General features: G+C 39.5%; 1 protein-coding gene across 2 annotated transcripts in view; it reads right to left on the bottom strand.

The window, feature by feature from the left end:
* Positions 1–24,951, bottom strand: part of CPLX1 (complexin 1) — a 99,787-nt gene that overhangs the window by 17,385 nt on the left and 57,451 nt on the right. For both annotated transcript variants that reach the window (XM_031602658.2, XM_090132001.1), the window contains one exon: positions 21,631–21,806. In XM_031602658.2, coding sequence (XP_031458518.2) covers positions 21,631–21,806 — 176 coding nt within the window. The remainder of the gene's footprint in view (positions 1–21,630; positions 21,807–24,951) is intronic.

Here is a 24,951-nt window from a genome sequence, read left to right as displayed (position 1 = left end):
ATAAATAGCTAAAGCTTGATAAGGTAAACTCCTTAATGAACTTGTTTATTTCTAATGTGATAACAAAATACTCCCAAGACTCACTCCTCAGTTGATTTCATTTCCCTCTGACTCCAAACTCTGTGGGTGTCCCTTGTGAAGTTCTTTAAGTTTTTTAAAACAGATACTTACTTACTAGTTCTTATTCTGCCTGATTCTCCAAAATGCGAAAGCAGCAAGGTTCCTCCTCCTTTCTTTCTCTCTCCCCCTGTTCCTTATGTTAGTTCAGTTCTTCTAAAGAAATGGAGACAGCCTGGGAATACATTGGGGTTCTCCTAATGAAAGCTGGCAATAGCTGTGAGATTCACAGTTATCCCAATTGGATCCAGTGTACATTATGAAACACATCATTTCACAGCTAATAGCCAGCACAAAGAAAAAGAAAGAGAAAGGAGTTTTACATAATCAAGGGCAAACTACATTCATTTAATGCTGATTTAGTATACTTAGCTTACTTACACATGGATGCAGTTTCAGTTCCAGGATTGTCTTCAAGCAACCCTTTCTTTAAAACATGACTTCTTGCTGCTTGCCAGCTCTTAGCTCTTTTTAAATGCAGGGCTTATTTCTTTGAGGAACATAAATCAACTTCACTAGATTCTGCTCTCGCACTCCACTGGAAAAAGGAAGATGTCTCCCCTCACATTAAATTTCTCCAACAGAGTTCACAGCTTCCCAGTCACTCTAAGAATATTTGTTACCTTCCCCTCAGGTTAGGGGATAATGTATGATATGATCATTTCAGTGTGCAGCAGGAATAGATGAGTTCTTGAGATGTCAGGCCTGATGCCCCACCTCAGTAACTCTATCTATTCCCAGCAGTGACCTGTGGACCTTTTTTTCAGTTATGCTGTTGAGTCAGAGAGCTCCTACAGATAAAAGTCCAGGAGAAAAGCTTCAGCTTTCTTTCTCTCTTCACATCTTGAGTTACACAGAATTACAAAATCACAGAATTGTAGGGTTTGGAAGTCCAACTACCTGCTGAGGCAGGTTTCCTACCGTAGGTTATACAGGAAAGAATCCAGGTAGGTCTTGACAGGGACTCCAGACCTGACTCCTAGAGGACAAGTCAGCTAACTGGCTTTTCTCTTTTAAAACTTTAGAGCAGGGTTGTAAGAACATACTGTTGGAGAAACATTTTTGTACATGATCTTCCCATTCTGTGTCATTTCAATTTTCAAAGCTCTTAAAAAAAAAAAACAAAAAAACACACCAATTGATTCTTCAATACTTAGTGAAATCCATTTTTTCAGAATTCTATTTTGGTGACTCTGTCTTCATTTTTTAAGAAAAACTGAAATGTGCTATGAATGCTTTTTCCAATATATGCTTCTAAAGCACACTGCTTATTTATTATTGACATACAAAATGCATACAAAAGTCAGAAACATGTAAGCTCTTTGTATGTTTTTGGAATATGTAGATAAAGAATAAAGAAACATGCCAGATAAACATTTACCATCCTATCCTTTAAGATTAAGTGTTGTCTTCATAATGAGACTTAACTGAGCTTACATCCTGATGTGAATTTACTGATCTAAAGAGGCAAATCAGAGATGACTTCCTAATTTTCCATTCTGGGAAAAGAAGAGATGTACATATTTCCAGTTGGTATGCTTATCCTTTTGTGTGTTAACCACTTCCATGCCCTTTACCAATTTACATTTTATAATTCACAAAGCATTGGCACCATTTAAAAGGTATTATTTGGAAGATGAGAGATAAGATTGGTTCATTACTTGATGGGGACTGTCACTTCACAAATAGGGATGCAGATAATGCAAAAGCATTTCATGCCTTCTGCCCCTCTGTCTTCAACACCAGTGATGGGCCTTGTTACCCCTGGAGCCCTATGTTGGAGGACCATGGCTGTAGTAATGAGTGCTCATACTAAGTAAGTTTGCCAACACTAACTTAAAAAGAGCTGTTGACATCCTCAAAGGCAGAAAGGCTTTACAGAGAGATTCTGGCAAACTAGACAGTCACAAGAACAAGTGCCAGATTCTGCATCTCAGATGATGCTACCTTGAATACATGCACAGACTGAGGGATGAGAGGCAGGAGAGCAGCCCTGCAGAGGATCTGCAGGTTCTTGCTAGTAGCAAGTTGAACATGAGCAGCAGTGTGCTCTGGTAGCCCAAAAAGACAACCATACTCCGGGTTGCACCAGGCCCAGTGCTGCCACTGGGTGAGGGGAAAGGTTGTCCCCTCTGCTCTGCTCTGGCCTTACTTCCAGTGCTGGTGCAGTTCATAATATGAGAAGGAAATGAAATTATTAGAGAGCATTCAAAGACCATAAAGGATCTGGAGGGTGAGAAGTGAGAGAACCTGAAGTCCCTCGGTGTGCTCAGCGCAAAGCAGAGTTGTTGAGAGGAGCCCTCATAGCAGCTGCAGCTCCTCAAAGGGAGCAGAGGGCAGTGCTGAGCTCTGCTCTCCTGTGGTAGCAATAGGACCCCAAGGGAAAGTATTAGAGTATTTGTAAAAAGTAGACTATTTTGCCTACTCTGGCAGGGTCTAAAGCACATGACTGTGCTTTGCCTTTGTTCATACCAACGAACAATCTCCACTGGATTTCTTTTCTTGTTTACAGTATTGGAACTCAGTGGGATCATCTTCCAGTGCTGAAGAACCACACAGTTAAACAGATCCAAAATTTCAGAGAACTTGTATTTTTATGAGCTTTACCATGAAGCTGCTGTGTCACCTTGATGATCTCATTTAACCTATTTTGCCTCCTTTCTTCGGTATTCTTTCTGTTGTCTTGACCTCTTTATGACCAGCTGTTTACATTTTATGCTGCACCAAAGAATTCAGTGGTGCTTTTGCTATTAGTGTTAACAAAAACTCAAAGGGTGCAATAATTTGCAGTTTTGGAATAAGCTCTGCACTTTTCATTATTTTCTCTCTCCATTAATTTGCTCTTTATTAATAAAAATGAAGTTGTACTACATGGAAATGAGTTTCAAACAAAGGCTGAATCGATCTGTCTTACTAAAATTAAGGCATTCCTCTACAGAGGTCATTTTACTTGCTTCAATGATGAATCCTCTTTTGAAGAACTGTTAAAGTATTAAAGAAAAATAGTGTCTAAGAAAGGACTGTTTCATCATGACAGAAATATACAGTTCTTCAGTTAGTCAGTAAAATGTCTTTCAAATCAATGCATTTTCTTGAAAAGTCTTCAATATCAGTTTTTCAGCAACACTTTTTTCTCTGACAATCAGTAGATAGGACTTTCAGAGGCACACTGACCAAAACAGAGATGCCCTTTAGGCAGTCAGCATAAAATTTATCTTTATGGATGAAAACTCTTTGGGAAGAATTCGGTCCAGGGAGTTTTCAAGCTTTTACATCCCTCTCTCTTCTCACTCCTGGAGAGGAGAGCAAGCTATCAGAAATCTATTCATATTTCAAATTTGATTGTTCAATTTTGGTATCACCAGTGGCTTAGGAGTAGTTAGGTGAAGTAAAATCACAAGCAAGCAGAGCAATGTTCCTACCCTAGCACCATGCAACGCACAATTTCTTTCCTGCCTGTAATTGTCTGAGAGAATGCAGAACAGTTTATGACTGTACACAATGTATTTTTACCATGAAATGTTTTTTTTCCCTCTTTTTTAAATTTAAATGTTATTATTTTAATAGATTTCAACAGCGGTTTTGAGTAGGGCAGCAATTTTTAAGAGTAATGGAGCTCCTCTTATTTTCACTACTGAACTGCAGACTTGTTGGCTGGAATGAACACTGCCTACAGCATTGTTACTGATGATGATTCACTGCATTTTTCATGGTATGTTATTTCTCACTCTTCATCTGATGTACAGTAAAGGAAAGAGGTTTTCTGTACTTTCTAGCCATGACTCTCCTTATCTCCTTAGTGTAAACCTTCACTGGTCTGGACTAATCATTCACAAGACTCAGCTAGAAACTACACACTTGACAGGGATTCTGTTGGCAATATATATTTAAGGCTAACAATTCAAATGTGATATTTTGCCATACCTGAGAACATCCTGTAACATTATGATCCAAACTTCTAATCATACACAAGAGTCAGTTCAGCCTTTCATCCTAAGACAAATACAAACTCACTGGTACTATCGTACCTGTATTTCTTTTTTGGATATATCAATCTCAGTGGCCCAATTCCTAGTATCTACAATATCAGACATCTAAATTTGTTCTTTTAATGTGTTGGAGCTGTTACTGTCATCGGTTGTGACTGACTTAAAAAAAAAAAAATCACCTTATATACACTATTTGTGTCTCCTCTTCCAGAATAAATAAATAAATAAATAAATATTGACAACTGCTGGCACTTTCCAATATTATTAGTAGGTTTACAGCATTCACTTTGTGGCAAATCAATAATGTTGGGGTTATTCTTTCTCAATATATATATATATATTTTTTAATCACGTTTTTATTGCCCTTAATTCTACCATTCTAAATTTCTGCTTCCGCTCTTTTCCCTTGTTTATAAATTTTGGAACATTTTATCACATTGATTGTATTATTCTTCCTCAGTTTTTTCATGATTATCCCTACCAACTTAGCATTGTGAGTACAGTCTAAGCTCTGCTAATAGCACTTTATTCCTGCATGCAACAGAACCCAGCAGCTCATACCAGATATTACCTGCTGTCCAGGAATGCACTGAGAACTGGGAGTGACCAGCAGCTGCACAGCTGGGCTTAAAAATAGCTGCCAGGTATCTACCACCATTTACACAAATACAGAAGTTTTCTTTTTTCTTTTTTCTTTTTTTTTTTTTTCTTTAAGGAGTGCCTTTAAATCTTGGCTGATTTTTTTTCTATTTTGTGCCTTGCCATAAATTAATAAAAATTATGTTCTGTTATGGCTTAAACAGATAAAAGACATAGGAAAGACCTATTGAATTTATAGTGAATGTTTTCTGTTCATGTCAGATATAATAGCAAGTTCTAAAGTTTTCTTTGAACAGTGATACTTGTTTCAAGAGCAAAAAACACAGACTGTTTGAAAAGCAGTCATGTAGCAGAATGGCTGATATCTTAGGTAAGACAAACCAGAAACGACCAACTCATCCACACAAACTCACACAGAAGGAGTTTAAATATTTACATAGAAAATAATGCAAACCTTCTCCTTTGCAGTACGTGCAATATACATAATAAAACAACCCTGCATTTTTCCATAAGAATACTTTCCTTGGCTAAGAACAAAGAATAGGAATGCTTCAATTCTTATAGAATGGGAACCTGAAGAGAATACTGAAGAGCTTTTTTTCTATGGTGTATTGAAGACATGCAGGGAGGAATAGGAAATAACAAAATGAAACAAAAGAAATGGAAAACCATTTTTTAGTGGAAAACATAAAAAAAAAATTGTGATTAGCATAACAGTATCATAGCTCTTGTACTAATCCATAAATTTGCATTTAAATGTATTAAATATTGTAGGTCATTTTTCTGCAGTTTAAGAATTCTAAATAAAAATGTCAGTTACTTTAACCTGTGGCTAGTATAATGTGTTGTTCGATGTTTGTTTTTTTTTTAAGTGAAAAAGCCATGCATGATTATCTTGTTTGTGCTTGCAATCAGCAACCTACTGTGACTTTGAATTAATTGAGATTCAAAATTTTTTTCCTCTAGGGGTGAGAGGCAGGGGTTGCTGTGGGATACAAAAGGACATGGACTCAGAAGAAGCTTGTATGTATTTGTTTTTGCTATGCTCTGGTAGTCTTTCCAATGGGATGGCTCCTCAAATGAACACTGTGTGCATGTGAGTGATGGGAACCGTGACAAACTTAAGCTCTGCTGTCATCATTAGAATAGCAATCTGTAGCAGGATCAATAATGGCACTTCTCTCACACAGAGTGTTTTGCTCTTAGCTGTAGCATCATCTTCCAAAAATGTTCTGCCTCCCAGCTGAAGGCAGCTGGCTAAGAAAGGAACCAGACAAGTCCTTGCATTATCATAAACCACATTTTCAAGGAGCATGGAGGAAGACAGGCTCTGCACAAAGCCAGTCCACACCATACCTACTCTGCATCTTCTCCTCTCACTTTGGCACGCCCCTATTGTAGTGCCCTCATAACAGGGATAACACTAAAACCAAGTGCGTGGTGCACTTCCCAATCACTTCACATAACTGAATTTCTTGCCTTTGAGTTCTGATTTTGTAAACCATCTTATGTTTTTGCATGGTGAGGAGAATACTGCAAGCAACACTGGCAGGTTTTACAGGAGGGAGAGCTGTGCTGGAAAGTATGATCACTAGAAAACATGTAGATTACAAATTTCATTGTATTTATGAAAGTAGCACTGTGTTTTATTAATTAAAATCATGATAAATCAATCCAATGTAGCTTTTTCTTAGTTCTGAATCATCTTATGAATTAGTCTGTTTACACAGGCATCCCATGATGCAGCTTCTAGTTTGATTTTTCGTTCGTCTAGTGAAATTGTTCATTGTGCCCTTGATTACAGTAAAGCTTGAGAGATCTGAATTCTCCTAGCAAGACCCAGGTGCTTTAATAACTATTACTTTACTTTGTCAACACTTCAGAGCTTTCAGGTCTGATTTTAATTATAGGAGCTGTGACATTTTTAGTATCCTCCAAGCAACTGCTTTACTTTGCAATCATGATGCTCTGATTACAAAAGGCTTGGGGAAGCTCTGTTGCAAGATAGCTTTACTAGGAAGAGACATAGCTTTGTCCCATGTGGTTCTTCCCAAATTCCTTCAAAGAATGCTTACTTAGTGTCAAAGGTTTTAAATCTGTATTTCAGGCTTCTTTGTCAGAATCTTGTACAAAAAAATGCACATAGTAGTGCAAAGCTTAACAAGGTTATTTGTGAGCCACCACTGAGCAAATGTCAAGAAATTCTTCTAATAAAGCAATGTTATATTGTGTATTCAGAGCTTACTGTGTGTACATGTGAGATACGGGAATCAATTTCATACTGTTTGGTAATATCAGAACAGACAAAATATAGTGGCCTCAATACACCTGACTTACACACTCCTTTGTAAATTAATAGCTGGATCCTCATCAGTGTTTTACATCAGGCTATGGAGAAATTCAAGGATTTCAATAATTATGTTTTGGGAAAAAAAAACAATAAAATTTATTCCTACTTCAGGCCACTAAAAGGAAAACAGTCTATATCCATCAAAAGAATCCTTTCACTAAGCCTGAAGTATATGTTCTCAGTTCTGGATATTCTTACTAAGAGCAGATGGTAAATCATAGACATCTTTGGCACTGTTCATAAAGCCACTGTGGTTATACCAGTACCCTCATTCACACTGTGCTGCGGTTAAGACACTTGCTAAGATACACACTGTAGGGAAGTGGTTTGAAATGCCATCTCTTGCCAGGATTTCACTATCTGCATTAATTATATGCAAGGAATGCCACAAAAGTAATGCCTCCTATTTTATGATGTTGGCCCACGATGTCAGAGGCACATGTTGGTGGTATGGCAGTAGAGGTTGAACCTTTCTACAAATATTTCATTAAATTTTATTGCCGGGTAGCAGATGGCAGCAGAGGGGCAGCTTGACACAATGCTGATATGAAAGTGCATATGAAGCAAAGGTATGTCACTGAGTTCCTCTGCGTGGACAAAACTTCACCCACTGACATTCATCAGTGCTTGTGGAATGTTTCTGGAGATGAAACAGTGGCTGTGAGCACAGTGAAAGCCGGACTGCATGGGCAATATTTTCCTAGCAATAATGCCTAGCAATCATAGCAGCTGTGAAACAGTGGGCTACCTCCGCTGGTATAGATTGTTACAAGCATAGGATGTGGACTCCTGTTCATCACTGGCAAAAATACAGAGCTAATGGTGATGACTGTGTTGGAAAGGAATGTTTTGTGGCTGAGAATTTGCTCTATCAAGTGGTGTTATTGTGCTTTTTGTAACTGTTGTATTTTCCATTTAAATAAATAGGAGACATTACTTTCAGAGTGACCTATCTAAGAAAATCAACACAGATACCAAAGTCACTGGAAAAGTAGGTCTCGGAAGTGTCCAATTAGTGACACCTGTTGAAAATGTTACTGAGGATGAAAACTTTTGCCTAAGTTCTATCAACATAATTATGTTAAACAGATTTAAATCAGTTTAATGGGATCAAACTATTGGAATTTCTTACGTTCATTTGGTTATGTGCATCATTAAATTAAAAACACAAAGAATTTTCAGGCAGGTCAGATCTAATTCAGTATGAGAATGCTGAAATTGCTCTCAGTATTCAAAATTCAAAGTTTACTCATGAGGAGTAGTTGTATTTTGCAGTGGGAAGCTGCCCTTTGGAAACTTAGGATCAGTCAGTGGAAGAAGAACAGAGTCTTTCTTTTTTATTCATGTTCTAATCCTATTTTGCATTTTTGAGGCAACCACAGATAAAAAGCAGTGCTGTGAACACAAATCGACCCTGCAATGTAAATAGCACCAGTTTTCAGCTAGAGGGTGGGATAGAAAAATCAATAAAAATGTTGGTGTCTTGAGTAATCCTCAATTACTGCAATTGCACTTGCCAACTAAGTTCACTCAGAGGTTCTTGCCAAAGATCTCATAGACAAGACTTGCGATCCAGCTGTAAGGGTGCAGGGTGCCTCTTAGACAGGCTCTAATGTGACACATCAGAGTGACAGGCAGACTACAACCAGCATAAGTGACAGGCCTTTATCCTTGACTCTTAGTAAGCCTGTCAAACTAAGCTGAATGCTAAATCTGTGAGAAAATAAAAGTTTGAACAAGGGATCACATACCTCTGTCAAGGGAAAGAGCCTCCATAGCAGAGCAGCCCTAAGCCAGCTTTCTCCTCTTCCCCTTACAGTGTCAGATTCCCTGCAGGAGCAGGAATAGCCCTATCTGGCAGTTTCTGATTTGAGGTTCTCCCACTACCTGTCTAAAGTGAAGCCACAGAGCTGCTCCTACGTTCTTCAACACCCACATACACTTTTAAAGCCTGTGGCAGCACAGAATCACCCCCAAACCATTTGCCAAACACCCAGTCTGAATCACAGAAGAATGGTCATTCATCCAAAAGTAGGTAAATCCTTATCACCATTCCTAACAAATTTTTTTGAAAAGGAATAAATTTTTTTCTCTCTGCACTGAAATCTAACAATATATTATCTTCCTTTGCAACAAACTCTAAGAAATAGAACAGGAACATGCATCGTCTCCCTACAGGGAAATGAAATGAACCCTTTTCAACTGCTTATAAAGAGATGAAAGTCCATGGTCCTCTCACTGTCCACATACATCAGACATCCCAGCAAGACTTCAATACGAAGACTCTCTTGCAGTGCTTAGCTTTATCTGTGGTCCTCAGCTCTTTCTTTGGAATCTGCCTCCTCCTTCAAGACAACATAGGAGAAAGGCACACGAAGAACAAAAGCACACAGCAGAATTGAGAATATCTGAATTATTGCCACTTTTATTGAAGGGGGTAACACAAGTGTGAGAACTGTCTCTCTAAATTAGAAAGGACAGACTAACTCAAACGCTAGACTAACTCAAAACATTTAGGAGCAGAAAGGTCTTGTTTGTCATTTGGTTTTAGATTGACTGCAAAAGTGGAGGTGCTCCTCTTCAACTCACTGAAGGCAGTTTGCTAGCTTCCTGCTGTCTCAACAAACCTAATAGCCCCTCCTAATTGCAGTGCATGGAAATCTGTGATAACAACATCACAGCACAGTAAATGTGAAGATAGCAAGTGTGAATTTTCTAGCGAGATAAGCAGCTGGAACAGGCACACAGACATATTGAGTCTGAACCCCTGCTTCTCTACAAGATCTTTTTGCTACTTTTATTACAGAATATCGGAAGGCACCCACAAGGATCACCTAGGCCCCACACAGGATCACCCATGACCACTGCTCTGAGGAGCCTTTCTACCCACCTCTGGTGCAGACCCTTTCCCTGGCCCCAGCTCCCCTCCCCTGACGCAGCTCCATGCCGTTCCCTCGGGCCCTGTGGCTGTCACACAGAGCAGAGCTCAGCGCTGCCCTCCGCTCCTGTGAGGAGCTGCAGCCGCCATGAGGGCTGCCCTCAGCTCTTCTGCTCTGCGCTGAGCACACCCAAGGACTGCAGTTGCTCTTGACACATCTTGCCCTCTGAACCCTTTAGTGTCTCTGTCGCCCTCCTTCAGACACTCTCTTGTAGTTTCATGTCCTTCATATTTGTGGCACCCAGCCTGCAGGCAGTGCTGGAGGTGAGGCTGCAGAGCACAGCAGGACAACCCTTCTCATCTGGCTGACAATGCTGCATCCCAGGGTGCAGTTGGTCCTTTCCATTTCATTTCAAGCTTTGTGTAGGGGAGCTTTAGTTTCAAAGGCTTTGTTATAAACGTCAGGCTGTTTGTGTCTTTCCTTCTCCTGGTATGCTGAGAAGCTGAGTTTGTGAGGTATTCTAAGCAGTGTGCCTTGGCTGCTGGTGTGGCCTCACCTCAAGCGCTGTGCAGTTTTGGGCACTGCAATATAAGAAGGACATAAAACCATTAGAAGTTCCAGATGAGGGCTACAGAGGTGGTGAAGGGTCTGGAAGGCAAGACATATGAGGAGAAGCTGAGGTCCCTTGGTTTGTTCAGGCCAAAGCAGAGGAGGCTGAGGTGAGGCTTCATGGACATGCTGCTACTTCTCCCCCAGCAGCAAACTATCTTCCCCAGCATGGTCTGAAGAAGGTCACAGACCTCCTGAATCAGCAAGAGAGCTGGTCTGGTCCGCACCCCCGGACTGGGCATCCTGCATTGCAGTCTGGTAAGAATAAGTTAAGTTCACTTTAGGACTGCCTCAAAGGCTGGCCAGTGAGGAAGGGAACTCCTGAGTCCTGAGGTCCTTGAGAAGGCTATGTGAATTGATAATGAGAGGAATAATATGTAAGAAACTGGAACAGTTTTTGGCTCAAAATTGTTCAGCACCCATCCAAGACATAACCTGCTCAACAAGCTTTTGGAGTTAATGGTTACCACAGCGGTAAGAGAAACATATGTGGCTAGATAAACTGGAGAAACATTTTCAGCTGTTGCTTCTTTTGGGCATTTGAGCTGATTTATGGGTCATCTCAGAGGAGAGGACCACCATGCAGTCAGTGGGCATACCCAGCAGCCCACCATGCAACAACTGCTGATTACCCGACAGGAGGGGCATGTACTACAGACATACTGCTGCTGATGATGAACAAAACATAAGTGCTCCTAACAACTACCAATGCCCCTGATGAACAAAACATAAATGCTCCTGACAACTAGAGCGAGCCCAGATGAACAAAACAGAAGCACCCTTGACAACCAACTGCTACCCCTGGCAACCATAAATAGGATAAAAACTATCACTAACTTTCCCATCTTCCACACGTTCCTTAGTTGCTTAGAATTTGTAATAAATCAATTGGATAGCATTTGGCTTCATTTGCTGCCTTAATCTTTCTCCAGGTATATTATATATGTTGAACCATCTGCTCCAATAATTGAGACAATATGAAAACTCTCCATTTTTCCCCAGCATAACCAGTAGAAGTAAGAGTCCATGGGGAATGCACTGCAAAGGCAGGCAAAGACTATGCAGCTACCATAAGCAGAGCATGCCCTAAACTTCTCACATTTGCCCAAACTCAGATCTGGCCTTCTACTAACCATCTTCTATCATGCACACAAGGTGACTAATTCTCTCTGACAGTCTTAAATTCCATGCTGATGAAACGCAAAGCAATGTCAGAATAGACGCTTAGTTTTACGGTGAGGCCAGCATGAAGTCACATCTTGCTGTAAGGAAGCAGCTGCATTTCAAAGCTTGTGTCTAGCTCTGATAACTTTTAACAGCAAAGAATGATGTATCCATTAGCAGAACTGTGAAGGCATCAGGCTGATTTCTCAAGCAGGTGTAATTCCACTAGTCTCATTAAGTCCTGGTAAGTTATCTGTTCATTCAAGATTCAGATAATGAACTGCCAATGTAAGAGACATAATGTGGCTAATGTCTGATTTGAAACAGTAGTGGAAGTCCTTTGGCTGCAGCAAAAATGGAATAGACCTTAATATCCTGTTTCATGACCTTGACAGTCCTTGAATTAGCTTGACATTAAAAAAAAAAGAAAAAAGCAACCCCACAGCTGTACAAGGGAAAAAAAAAAATGATGTAATGGTGTAGCTGTACTTATTACAGACAATAGTACTGATTAAATTACCTCATACATTTGCATTTTGAGGCTGACACAAGCAGCATGACCTAGAACAGATCTAACTACATTAAAAGACTAAACAAATAAAAAAAAATTGAGGGGAAGGTGCTGGAAAGAGCTCAGAAGTTCCTCCAGTTACTTAGTGAAATTTTACACCATCCTGATCAAGGGGCTTTTTTACTGAAGAAAGAATAATTTTTTTTTTCCCTCAATACAAGAAAGAAATAAATAAAATGTTCTGCCTATTGGTACAAAGTGATGTGCTCATACCCTTGTTTTAGCCAAGAGCTAAATTCCAGATGGTTTTGGCTCTGCTGGCTAAGAAAGTTCCAAGTGGCAGAGTATGGGCAATGCAACCACTTCCAGAGAGCAGTAGCAAGGGGAATAAGGTCTGAAATGGTCTCTGCTTCCACATTCTAAACTTTTGTCATGAATTATTGCCTGAGGAAGTGCCTAGGTTGTGAGGAAGAGAAGAAAATCCATTTTCATGAAGATTGGATTACTAGGCATCCAGCTCTGGAAATCTATTTCCAATTCAGCCACTGCATGGTTTTGGGCAAGTTGCTTCCATTTCCCACAGCTCAGTTTCTCCACCTGTAATTTACCAACAGTAATGCTATACATATACTTAAATTCATATTTTGGAGCTGTCTTGAGAGAAAAACATTTTATTCATAGTTAGGTCTTGCTGGCTGGTGTGTATAAAAAGCACTATGTGGCTACACTTGCATTTGCAAAGAAGGATCGAAAAGGCAGAAATAGAGCTACCTTCCTGAAATGAGTGTTTTTCATAGTGAATCCAGGCAGAAATACACTGAAAAGACCAGCCATCACTTTCTTCTTAGCTCCATTTTTATGGGCTTGGAAAGTTCCTGCCTTGGAAAGCCAGCAAGGGCCAAAATTGAGTCACACCATGGGCTATGTGTACCGTGCTGGAAGATTGTAGACCTTGAAACAAAGGAACAGTGGATTCAGCAAGCATATAGGAAGCTTTCCTTCCTTCTTCATACAGTTATTTTGATCTGTCAGTGACAGGATGGCTGTAAATGCTACCACCAAATTTGCTATAGCTCAAATCACTCAATCATAGCCACTATCATTGCTAATCCTCTGAACAAGGACAGGTCACCCTTGCACTTTCTCAGGCTATGGACTACACATGGAAAAAGGTGAATGCAGACTGCCACTCAGACTACAACAGATAGAGGTTTTGTCACACTGCAAACATTCCCATTGTGCTCATCTTCTTCCATTTGTATGAGCAAAGAAAAAGTATATTTCAAATTATATAAAATCTATTCAGTCTCTCCCTACATACATATTTCTTTGCATCTGCACTCAAATCAGACAATATGCAGTGGCTGTGCATACTGTTTTCTGCAATGTTGTTGGTTTGCTCTGGAAAGAAAAACAAACAACCCAAAAACCTCCAAACCAAACAAACTCCTCAAACAGTATTTCAACCAGCAAAGTGCACAAGGGAAACAGAAAGAGGTTGTACAGTGTGATGAGGCAAAAAATTACCAACAGCTACTGCCTTCTCACTTTTCCTCTGGAGGTAACATAAATAAGTAACTGATGAGTTAATGATGGAGGGCTGAGGAGATTTTTGTTTCAAAGACAGAATTTCTTAATGGAAATGCTGGATATTTGTTTACAAATAGATCATATGGCAATGGAATATCCTCGCATGCCATCCTGGTGTGTATTGGACAGTGAGGTGACAGAACAGCTCCTCCAGTGGGGTGGCTGGTCAGACACAGATGCTCAGGTACAGTGGTACCTGAAAAGAGCTTGCAATACCCCATTTTGGGGGATCCACTGTTCTCGCTTTTACAAGCCAGAGCCAAATGTCTGGAGCTCATATTTCAAGAAGCCACAGCTAGGAGGTTTTGAGACACCACTCGTAAGTCTTCCCAGCACCAATCATCATGTGTCACCTCCATGGGTTTATTTTGCACTCAATCCAGAATTGGCGAAGTCTTGTGCCAGCAATGTGCATGGGTTTTGCCAACCAGCTCAGTAAGACAGAAGTAGTTTAAGTGAGGATTTCAGTAGAATAACTCTATAGGCAACCCAATCAGTGCATAATGGTAAAAAAGGCTGTATTTCAAGAGACATTTCAGTAAGTTCAGAAGTATCACCCAATGAGATCTAGTTAGCAAGTATCCAAAGTGACATCTACTGGTGTAAATTTGGATTAGCAAGAAATGTAGGAATGAAATTACAGTAGACCTACACAAAAAGAGCTGCAGGGTGAACCCTGGGAGAATGGGAGAATAAGCAGCTGGAAACTGAACATGCTGAATTCTTCTAAATAACTGAACCTCTAGATCTTACTGATGAAGAGAAGATGTCCATTTGTTTTTGAGTTCAAAAGTGCTTCCCTTTTCCTAATGTTAAAAATGGTTTGAACCTACAACACATAGAGGAATCCACAAAGGTTTTCCCACTAGAGAAGATCAGTTATTTTAATGTTAAGACCTTGCAAATACACCTTCATTCAGACTTCCTAGGAAATTCTATAAATGTGTCTGGATTCATGAAGACGAAGACATACTGCATATCCTGGAAACTTTCATGAAAATACAAAGATGAAATTGCAAGGGTTAGCTAATTACAGATTTCTTTGAATCAATCCAAAGATGACTGTTTACTACTGGCCCTGAAGCTCCTTGGCTGGGACAGCAGTCGCTGCTGAAAAGCATATCTGGGAGGTTAGTGTTCTATCTCTCAGCCTTCAAGAGATGCTGCTGAACTAAGGCATATCCAGATAACTTTGCTAACCTTCAGCTTTCTAGTTGTGCTTTCTGGTATTGGAGATTAGTTTGTCAGTCTTTTTCCAAAAGACTGTTACCTGCCTCACCACCAAGTGAGACTTTTACAGAAATACAAAGCAGAAATGCAAACCTGGAAAGTGTATTTCCAAAGGCTGAAAGTGCTAGTTTAGTAAAATGTTAAAGGGCTTTACGCTGAAGCATTCCATACTAAAGATTTTTACTCAATGTTATGGGGAAAAGTGATATGGGACTTTAAGAATTTAGCTCAGAGACAACACAGGCTGGCCAAGACATCCTCGCATGGATCAGGTTAGTATGGAAGTTCTGGCAGGAGGGAAGTCTAGTACAGTTCAAATTGTCTTTATCATCTTCACTGCCTCCAAATGCCAGTATGAAAATGACCTGCAGTGGTATGGTTCCCCCTCAGTCACCTCACACTGCAAATGTCCTTTTCTTCCTCTACTCTGCCTGCATTTAATCCAGCTTCTACAGTCCTCATTAGCCAATGAATCAAATCTGTCTAGATATACACTAAACAATTCAGGACATGTCCTTGCAGCTTATAGCCAGAGAGCCCCATGATTAATTTCTTGTAAGGAATGCAGTTCTGCTTGGTCATCATCATTAGTGATGATATGATTGTATCCACTCACGCAAGAGCTTACTTCTGTGAATGCACAATACCACCCCTGTCCTACAGAGCATCACACTGGGAGTATCGTAGTCAGATCTACTGTTTTTTCATAGTCAGAGTACTTGTGACGCACTTGTAAATACTAAGCAAGGAATTTTTTCTTTTTTCTTTTTTTTTTGCCGTAGGTTTTGGGTTTTTCTGAAACTATCAAAAGCACAAAAAGACTCAAGTGAATAAAATCTCTCCATTTAGGTAATACATACATATTTCTGAAAATCTTTTAATATCTTCACACTGAACAACAGCAACCACAGCTTACTGCTTAATTAGATCACACGTTGGGTAAAAGTTCACATCGCTGGTTTAATACCAATGATTTAAAAGGGAAGAGATCAGACAGGCTGTTTCACTGAGATGTGAATGTTATTATTTGAATTGTAGAACTGAGGAAAATCTCTTCTTCATCTTTTGACACACAAAGAATACAATTTCTATTTTTTTTTTCGGTTGTTGATAGCCTCCAATGAAAAATGTAACATAAATTTCTTCCTCCTAAGGAAGAATCTTCAGAATTGGTTTTTCAGGCAGTGAAATTTCATACCTTTTAACAGGAATTTTTAAACCTCTTGCCATATCTGCTTCTTGACTTAGCCAAGAATGAAATGTTCCATAAATGCACTAACTCAGAAGAGTTTAGCTAACACTGTGAAGCTATTTTATAATAATAAAGTTTTACCAAAGTTAAGTTTGCACTGCTGAGCTTGCAGCATATTTTTGAAGGTTTGAAACTGCTGGAAAACAGAGTCAATTCACATTCTGGTTTACTTCTGCCCTATGACTAGTCACAGATGCAAATATACAAATGAAATATAAAGTAAATAATTATATTACATAGTTACATTGCATGTTGATTATATCAAACAAGAATCTAAGGCTAGAGCTAAAAGTTCTGCTTGTCTTTTTGTCTGAATGATTTAACACCAGAAGTGAATTTTTGAAAGCAGTAAACAAATAAAAAGAAAGAAGATAGCAGTATTATATAGGAATACTTTCCTTTTGGAAAGTACAAAAGCCTTAACTTCTCCAATTGTCAGTAATCCAAATATTCTGACATCACCTAACTTTAATTGAGGAGATATTGAAATTACAGAAGTCTTAAATATCTTCAAAGAACTGGAAATTTTTCATGCTTTTCATAGGACATGGACATTTCCAAATACTGCAGAGAATCTTATTGCCTACAGATGAAAATTTCTAATCAACTGAGAGCATTTAACAGCCCAAAAGGAAGCTGAGAATTAATGGCTCTAATCAAGAGACAGATGGATTCACACTTAACCAGAACAAGGACTGCACATTTTCCTATTGTCTGATATGCTGCCTACAGGAACAAATACCAGAATTCTCAACACCATTTTCTCATTGCCAGCCAACATTGAGATAGACAAGTGCTGCATACCGGGGCCAGCTGACGCAAAGAGATATCAACATTCTTTTGCCACCAGGGCTCTAAATACATAATGACTTTTTATTTTTTATTTTATTTTATTTTTTTTTAAACTCTGAATATAGAAAGCAAACAAACATTTTTTCCCTTTCCAAATAAATCTCAGAAAAATTAGGGAGACCTATCTACCTTGGGTAAAGGGCTTGTGGGTATCTTAGTCAACTATGCTAGAGAAAGCACAGCAACAAGAAGAAGAATTTGGATACTGCCTAGAAAGTGAGGCTGGGATGGCAGAGATGAAGTACTGTACATCTGCTTATTAAACAAGCAGTTCAGCTCATTGCACGCAATGGGAGAAGTGTGGTTTCTAGTAGCACAAACAGAACACGACTGTGCCACTAAGCATTGTGTCACAATTTTACAACACCATCCAACAAGGTAAATTACATTCATAGAGGCAACTTCTTCCAGATTTTGGATTTTCTCTTTGCGACATTTATGCTTCTCATGCAGATTGCAGGCTCAGCTTTGAGGGCAGAAATTCTTTACAGTATAACTAAACTTCACTTTTGTTCTCTCCAGCACATAAGGCTAGTCAGAAGCAAGATAGGTCAGAGACACTACCCCCATTTTACACTGAGAACTGAGTGTACAATAGCTACTACAAACTTGACTTCTGTCTTGAAGCCAAGCCATTTGAACAGAGAACCATGCTTAAATACTTTCTCATTGAAACCCATCACTGTGAGGACAGTCCCAAGCTTTTGCTAACTTTCAGCGTGCACTCAGCAATATCTGTTTTCCAAAGCATGAGTAAGATTTGCAGGAAGCCATACTACAGGCATTGTCTCACTACCAGCCGATAGGTGGAGTGTTAATTACAAAGCACATCCTAGGGCTCTCTCAGGCCTGAGTTCCACCACAATGGAGGAAACAATTAGTTATGTAATTAAGTAATTAGGGGTTTTTACAGTGAGAAAAGTAAATAGATTCCACAGCCTGATGTGCAAGTATGTAACAGAAGATTATGAAGCAAGATATTCAACCCAAGAGCACTGGAAACAAGATGGCTGCTCTTGCATGGCATGCTGATAGTACTGGTGCTTGGCTCTTATCAAGCTAAAAGGGATATTATCTATTCACTGCCCCTCCACCTGGGCATCAGAACCCGACTCATCTGGCTCAGGGGCCTTAAAGGCCCCTCAGCAGTCCTGTCTGTGGCAGTTGAGTGTGGCACCTTTCCCCAGAGACAACTGTGAAAGGGTCCAGAAGATGTATGAAGCAGCAGCGTTCAGATCAAGCCTGGGTCAGACCTGGATCAGGCCAGAAAGCAAGCTCCATACATAGGTGTTGGGGTAGGAGGAAGTTCTTCACACACTATCAATCCATTTTTGTATCAGAGTCTGAACTTTAATATTAGGAAGGAGCTGGCTTTTATGTCAGGTAGTAACTGGTGCCAAAAAAATTCAAAATGTCATCTCCAAATTTCATTCTTGAAAATTATTTCTAGACAAAAATGTTTTATATTTTTTAATGAAAAAATATTTTGTTGCAGCATAATCTATTCTTTAATTACCCTAAAGATACCTTGTGCCTGGCTGCTATGCTGGCTGAGTTCATACGTAACTTCAGTTTAAAAGAGGGGATTAAAAACCAGAAGTTAGCTGGAGCATGTGTACTGCATCATTCCTTTCAAGCTCTACCATGGCTCCCATGTTTTCCTGAAGCCATAGAAGAGAGATGCTATTCATGACACTTTTGTGTTGTACCAAGGTAAAAAGTCCAAAACAACATGAAAAACCAGTTGCTTGTGTTGACCTTACCTAGAGCAATACTAGCTGATTCATGAAGCCATTACACTCTGACCTGTGCTTGGTCCACACTAACGCTGTGTCTGTGACTGTGGGTATGTGATCCAGTTGCTGCACTTTCAAACTTTTCTTCTGAATAAATAATCTATTTTTACTCACACTCTCAATTTACTTGCTCATTTCTTACTCCTTTGCATAAAAAGGAACAAATCATCTCAGAGATGTCTAATATTTAAAACTTCTCAGATATAGTTCATACTCGCTAACAACAGGTTCTATTGTCTAACACAGAAGCTGTGTTTTGGCTTTCTACTCCTTTACATTTCTGCTTTCAGAGAAATGAAAATGATTTCTGTTTAAAGACTCAAAGGTCATTTCTAAATGAACAAGGAAGGAAACAAACCAATTGCTTTTTTCTGGTCTTTTAAAACTATTTTCACAATTCTAGTCACCGAGTTACAATACTTGATCGAATTGATCTCTGTCAGGATAAAGCAATCTCTTTCACATCTGTCAAGCTGAAAAAAGAAAAATAAAATAAATCCCAAACTGCTCCTTTCTATAGCCTTATCTGTCTTTTCTGATTCTGCAGCAAATAGCTTCCTCTTTCAAACGCGTGCTACCTGAGATTATCCCCACAAGAGTAAACCAGTGAATGGGGCTCCTGCATTTCACAAGACCCTGTTGCTAATACCAAAGGTAACCCAAAGGTAACCAACACTGCTATAAGAGCTGCAGCACAGAGCTTTGACTGAGGTCAAACAGCATTCCTCCAAGTGTCCCTATTTACCCTCTATGCACAGCCAACAATTTGTCACTCAAAGCAACACTGATCAGGTATCAGTGTATTTACAAGAGACTTCCATACCCAGTACTCAGCTTGACTGAGCAAAGCTGTCAATATACCAGGGAAACTGCTATCAGCTAGATGTTTCAGCCAAGCTTAAACTGTCTGCAACCTATTCTATATTTACATGATGGTCAAGGTCACCTATGATTTGTAACAGTGAACATCTCAGGTGACTTAAATGCTTTCATTACAGTGTATCTAACATCAAGAAAAATGCAGTCCCCATCTATCTTGTCACTTCAGTGGCATAGAAGAGCAGATAGTGACTACTGGAAAAAAGGCATTAGACCAGGTACCTGCAACTAGAAATTCCTTACACTTCTTAATGACAAAATCAGACCCATGCCAATGCTTAGAAACGCACAAAACACAGTAAGCACACAGTGCACACATTAACATATTTATATTAAAATGTTACAAGATGGGGATATATACTGACTAACTATGCCCCCCAAAATAACAGATTTTGACAAAGTTAAAGCTCTGAATCTGTCTGCCTTACAACTAATACCCTCTCTTTAAGGAACATATGAATACCCTTGTCTGGCAGAAGCAGAGTCAGAGCCAGATGATTCACATTAAGTTCTATGTCTTCTTAGAAGCTTCAGCTCCAAATTTTTTATTTGCACAACAGTTCTTGATACCTCTTTCCAAGATGCACTTTGACTTAAGAACAACACATCTTATTCACACTTCGGTCCTGACTCATAATTGTTGTGTCAGAAGGTCGGCCTCATGTTGTCATTGTTTTGTTTGTGCACAGGCACTCTCAGCACTGTGTTGAGACCTGAAGCTTTCTCCCAGATATGTTCCTACTGCACTGTAGGCACAGCACATGGTATATCTCTTATACTGAACAGGACTTCCCCATTTAATATATAGGTTTTGGTCTAAAATTGTTATTGAACATGCCATGGGAGCTGAGCCACCATACCCTGTCCTTGCATTCAGCCTCTACTCCTTTCCAGACATTTTATTCTTTGGCAAGTAATGTAAACCATGGCACAGGATTTTACTATTAGGAACTCCTTCATCAGCCATTAGCCATGCTTGTTTCCAAGTTGTCTGAGCTCCAGGACCTCTTCCTATAAAATTAAGTTTTTCTAAAGAGGCTGTTTTGATTTGGTCTTGAGGATGAAGAAGCAAAACCGCCTTCTCTGTACACGCACAAATCCCCAAAACCCAATGCATTGTAACAATGGGTTCAGCTATCTTAGATTAAGCTAATTTGTCTAGAAAAGATTTCACACATCTCTGTCTCATTCTGTCTCATTCTGAATCTTCACAATTATTTGTTTTCTTTTCACACCAAATGGCAACATTCTAAGAATCAGCAATTAAATTCAGTAGAAAAGATTGGTTTCCAATGGTTAAGTTCATCAGATAACTGAACCTCTCTTCCTAGTCAATTTCCCTGTAGTGAGTAGTGGAAGCCAAAATATAAAAAGCTGAGTAGATTGGTGCCATTTCAACCATCAACACAAATAAAGCCTCCAAAGCAATATAGACTTTATCTCTCAGAAGCACAGTGAATGACGAACACTTCTCATAAATGGCAAATGTAAGCTCGGAGAGCACATATGCAGGAATAAAGAAGGCTATAGCATTTGGAATAATGTGGGCATTTAACAGAAGATGAGAAAAACAGTTTTCACCTCACACCTTCACTCCCTATATCAATATTCCAGTGCTTCTCAGTATGAAAGGTGTGTTTAATCAAGTACATAGATCCAGGAACAGTGTACAAAATAGAAAGCTCAGTGTGCCAGAGTAATCACCTGGCTTTATCTGAGTGTTCAAGGGACTGGTTACAAATCAGCTGAAAATAGCAGTTCTCCATTGAGCATTGTAAGTCACTCAGTGCATTCTGAAAGCCAGATCCCTACCTTGTCTCGAATCCCCTGTCTCATAACTTCTCTTTCAGCCTCCATCTTGGCATACTTGGCTTTCCTCTCCTCCTCTTCTTGTCTGAGGGCTTCCTGTCGCTCCTCTTCTTTCTTGGCAGCATCAGGGTCTTTCTCCTCATCTCCACCTAGCATCTTTCCCATGTCCTTGGTAGCCCCTAGAGATAGCACAAGAGGAAGACAGCCTTGTAAAAATGTAGGAAAACCACCATGATGCCATGTCTCCCCATTTCTCCCACTCAAGAGGATTTAGGCTGGAAAGAGACTGGTAAAATCCTTTCAAATAATTATTCATTGGCATTCTTAGAGGTTAAGTGTGGAGAAGAGATTTTCACAGGCTTTACAAGTTACTCTTCCCAGGATGGAGAGAGTGGAATATTGGTTTTTACAGGTAGAGACATCTGCAATATGTCAGGGTAACAACTCCTGAATTGCCCTGGCAAGGACAGTTGTCAGAATGATCACTGTCTCTAATAATCACCAAAGAATTTGTGGAGATGTGAGCTTTTGCATGACTTTTCTTTTTTATTCCACCTGCATTTCTTTTCCCAGAGCACTTCTTTTCCCAGAGCTCTAAACTGAAAGCAGCCCTGAACTGAAAGCAGCTCTCTAGTGCCTCCAAAACGTGAAAGAGAAATGGTGCCTTTACATGCCTGATAGAGGAGCATGGGGAAGCTGATCATTTTATGCCTAACAACCCCTAGCATCTATAAATGGCTTTTAGACATGTGGGAAATAATAAATATGACTGCCTCCATTCAGCTAAGCTAATCACAAGCCTCTAGATACTTCCATACTGTTAGGAAATCTGTTGAGGAAAAGAAGACACTCAGAGATCCACCCCATAACAAACCAGCTGAAATATTTGTGCTCCTTTGCTATCATCATCCTGTGTCTACTATCATTTTGCCTCCTCAACATTTTGGGAACAAATTCACTCAGCCTAATCAATATTTTCTTTCCTTGGATGCAAAAAAAGGCTAACTGAAATTGCAAGCAAGATTTGCTAGAATGTGATAGAAAGCAGAAGAGCAGTGCAGTCTAGTTGTGTCGTACATACTCAGCAAGTACATCAATAAGGAGCTTTTCTGTGTATAAATAACTGATGACCCATTAATTTCTGGATTCCTCTCAATAAACATTTCTGCTGATTATTAAACTCCTTTGGGTTCAGTATTCTATCAAGTTTATCTCTTTTAGTTTCTTTCCACTTAGAGCTACCCAAACAGTGTAATATGCTAGTTACTTAAGAAACAGATTTCAATAGCAGAAAGAGATGATTTTTTTCCCTCTAAGCACTCCTCCAGGTTATCATTAAGTTACAATGTCACCTCTGTTCATCATGCAAAGAATGAAATTGCAGACTTATTTTTCTTTTCTCTCTCAGACAATATTTTGAATATGTTAAGCATTAGATTTTACAGCTATTCAACACACAGAACACCTACTGGAGTAAGAATAAACCCCAAGATCTTCACAGACTCTCTCAATTCACCCCATATTTCAAAGGCACCTTCTAAATGGGTGCAATGCTGCTTTGTGGTACCATTGTTAATGAACTGGAAGGAAATGTATTATGAGAAACAAGATGTTACAGTACATTTTAATTCCAATCTCCTGCATAACTTTTGCTGTAGAAAACCTTTTTAAAATTCTTTTGTCTTCCTAAACATTGTGCTTTACTGTTAGCTTCTGTTTTTAATCTGCTAACTGGAGGGGCTTCAGAGAATTTATGTGCATACAGCTAGAACACTACAATTACAGGAGCAAGCTGGAAGAGAGAGCTGAACTTCTGTCCTCATGTCTTCTGAAGCTTCCGAGGTAACTCAGAAGAAGGAAACACTGAATCTATTCATGTGATAAGCTTGTGTCTTTTTTGTCTTCTTTACCATCCCAATCATAACATCTAATGTGACATAAAGATAAGACAGAGAATGTCAAAGTGATCACTAATCAGTGAGGAGCTTGAAATCAGCATACTTCCAGTATCCCTAGGTAAGACGACAGGATGAACCCAGAAGTGGCTGAAGCTCCAGAACATGCTTTTGATCCTTACTTCTTAGCAGATGTAAAACGAGGGCAAACTGTCATTTTTCTGGCTGTAGTAAACAATCCAGCACAGCACATCAACAACCTCTGGGCTGCATTAGAAAGGGCACTGCCAGCTGACTACAGGAGCTTATTCTTCCCTCTATTCAGCCCTCCCCCTACTCAGCCCTCTACACCTTACCTGGAGTGCTGTGCCAAGATCTGAGCTCTCCAATACAAAACAGATGCTACTGGAGTGATGCAGCTAAGGGTCAATTGGACGATTAAGGGGCTGAAGCATCTCTTATATAAAGAGAGATTGAGAGAGCTGGAACTGTTCAGCATGGAGCAAAGAAGGGTCAGGGGCCCAGGGAGTATCTCAGTAGTATGCATAAACAGTTCGTGAAAGGGAATGAAGAAGAAGGAGCCAAGCCACTCCATAGTGCCCAGGAGAAGAGGAAAAGGGCACAAACTGAAACACAGCAAATCCCATTTAATCATAAGAAAAATAATTTTTTTTTTAAGGGTGCACAGAGAGGAAGTAGAGTCTCCCTCTGAAGAGATGTTCAGAATTTCAGAGGACTGTTCCATGCCAGTTCATGAGAAAGGGATTACACTAGACAATCTCAGTGGATCCCCACAAACATCAGTGCTCTGATTCTGTGATATCTCACAAGAACAAATGTTAAATGAAAGTGCATTTTGCAAGAGCAAGGTTGCAGAGCACGTATCCAAACACATCCTGCATCTGAACTGATGGAAAGTAAATTCTTAGTCCTCCTGACCACAGGCATAGGAGCACCATCTCCTAAGATCCTTAAGTAGTTTTTAGTACCTCACTGACACCAATCAAGTTTTTACACAGGAAAATGAAACACAAAATCAACCTGAATAAGCAGTGCTCAATTTGTTATTGATTCAAAAAGAAAAAGAATTATTGAAAAAAAATCTCCTAAATATTGTCATGTACAGTTCTTTTCTGCAAAAGCTGTATAGAAGAGCATTTCTAAGGATGACTTGCAGAGAAAGATTAATAGGAACATCCTGGGCATTCTTAATCAAGCAAAGAATGATGGAAATTTCCACATGCCATTGCTTCAGGTAAGGTAATTAAGTCAAATCAGCAGAACTTCTTTAACACGAAACTCATTCCATAATGCAGATAAATAGCACCTTATGCCTGTCTTCAAGAGGGCTGCATAAATATCTGCTCTTAGATCTCAGAGGATGTTACAGAAATTCCCCTTCTAAATCACAGGTGTCAGAGGCAGCAGT

Source organism: Phasianus colchicus, chromosome Z (genome assembly GCF_987193195.1).
Source record: "Phasianus colchicus chromosome Z, bPhaCol1.hap1.1, whole genome shotgun sequence".
NCBI classification, from domain to species: domain Eukaryota; kingdom Metazoa; phylum Chordata; class Aves; order Galliformes; family Phasianidae; genus Phasianus; species Phasianus colchicus.
This window is presented reverse-complemented; position numbering and strand designations above follow the sequence as displayed.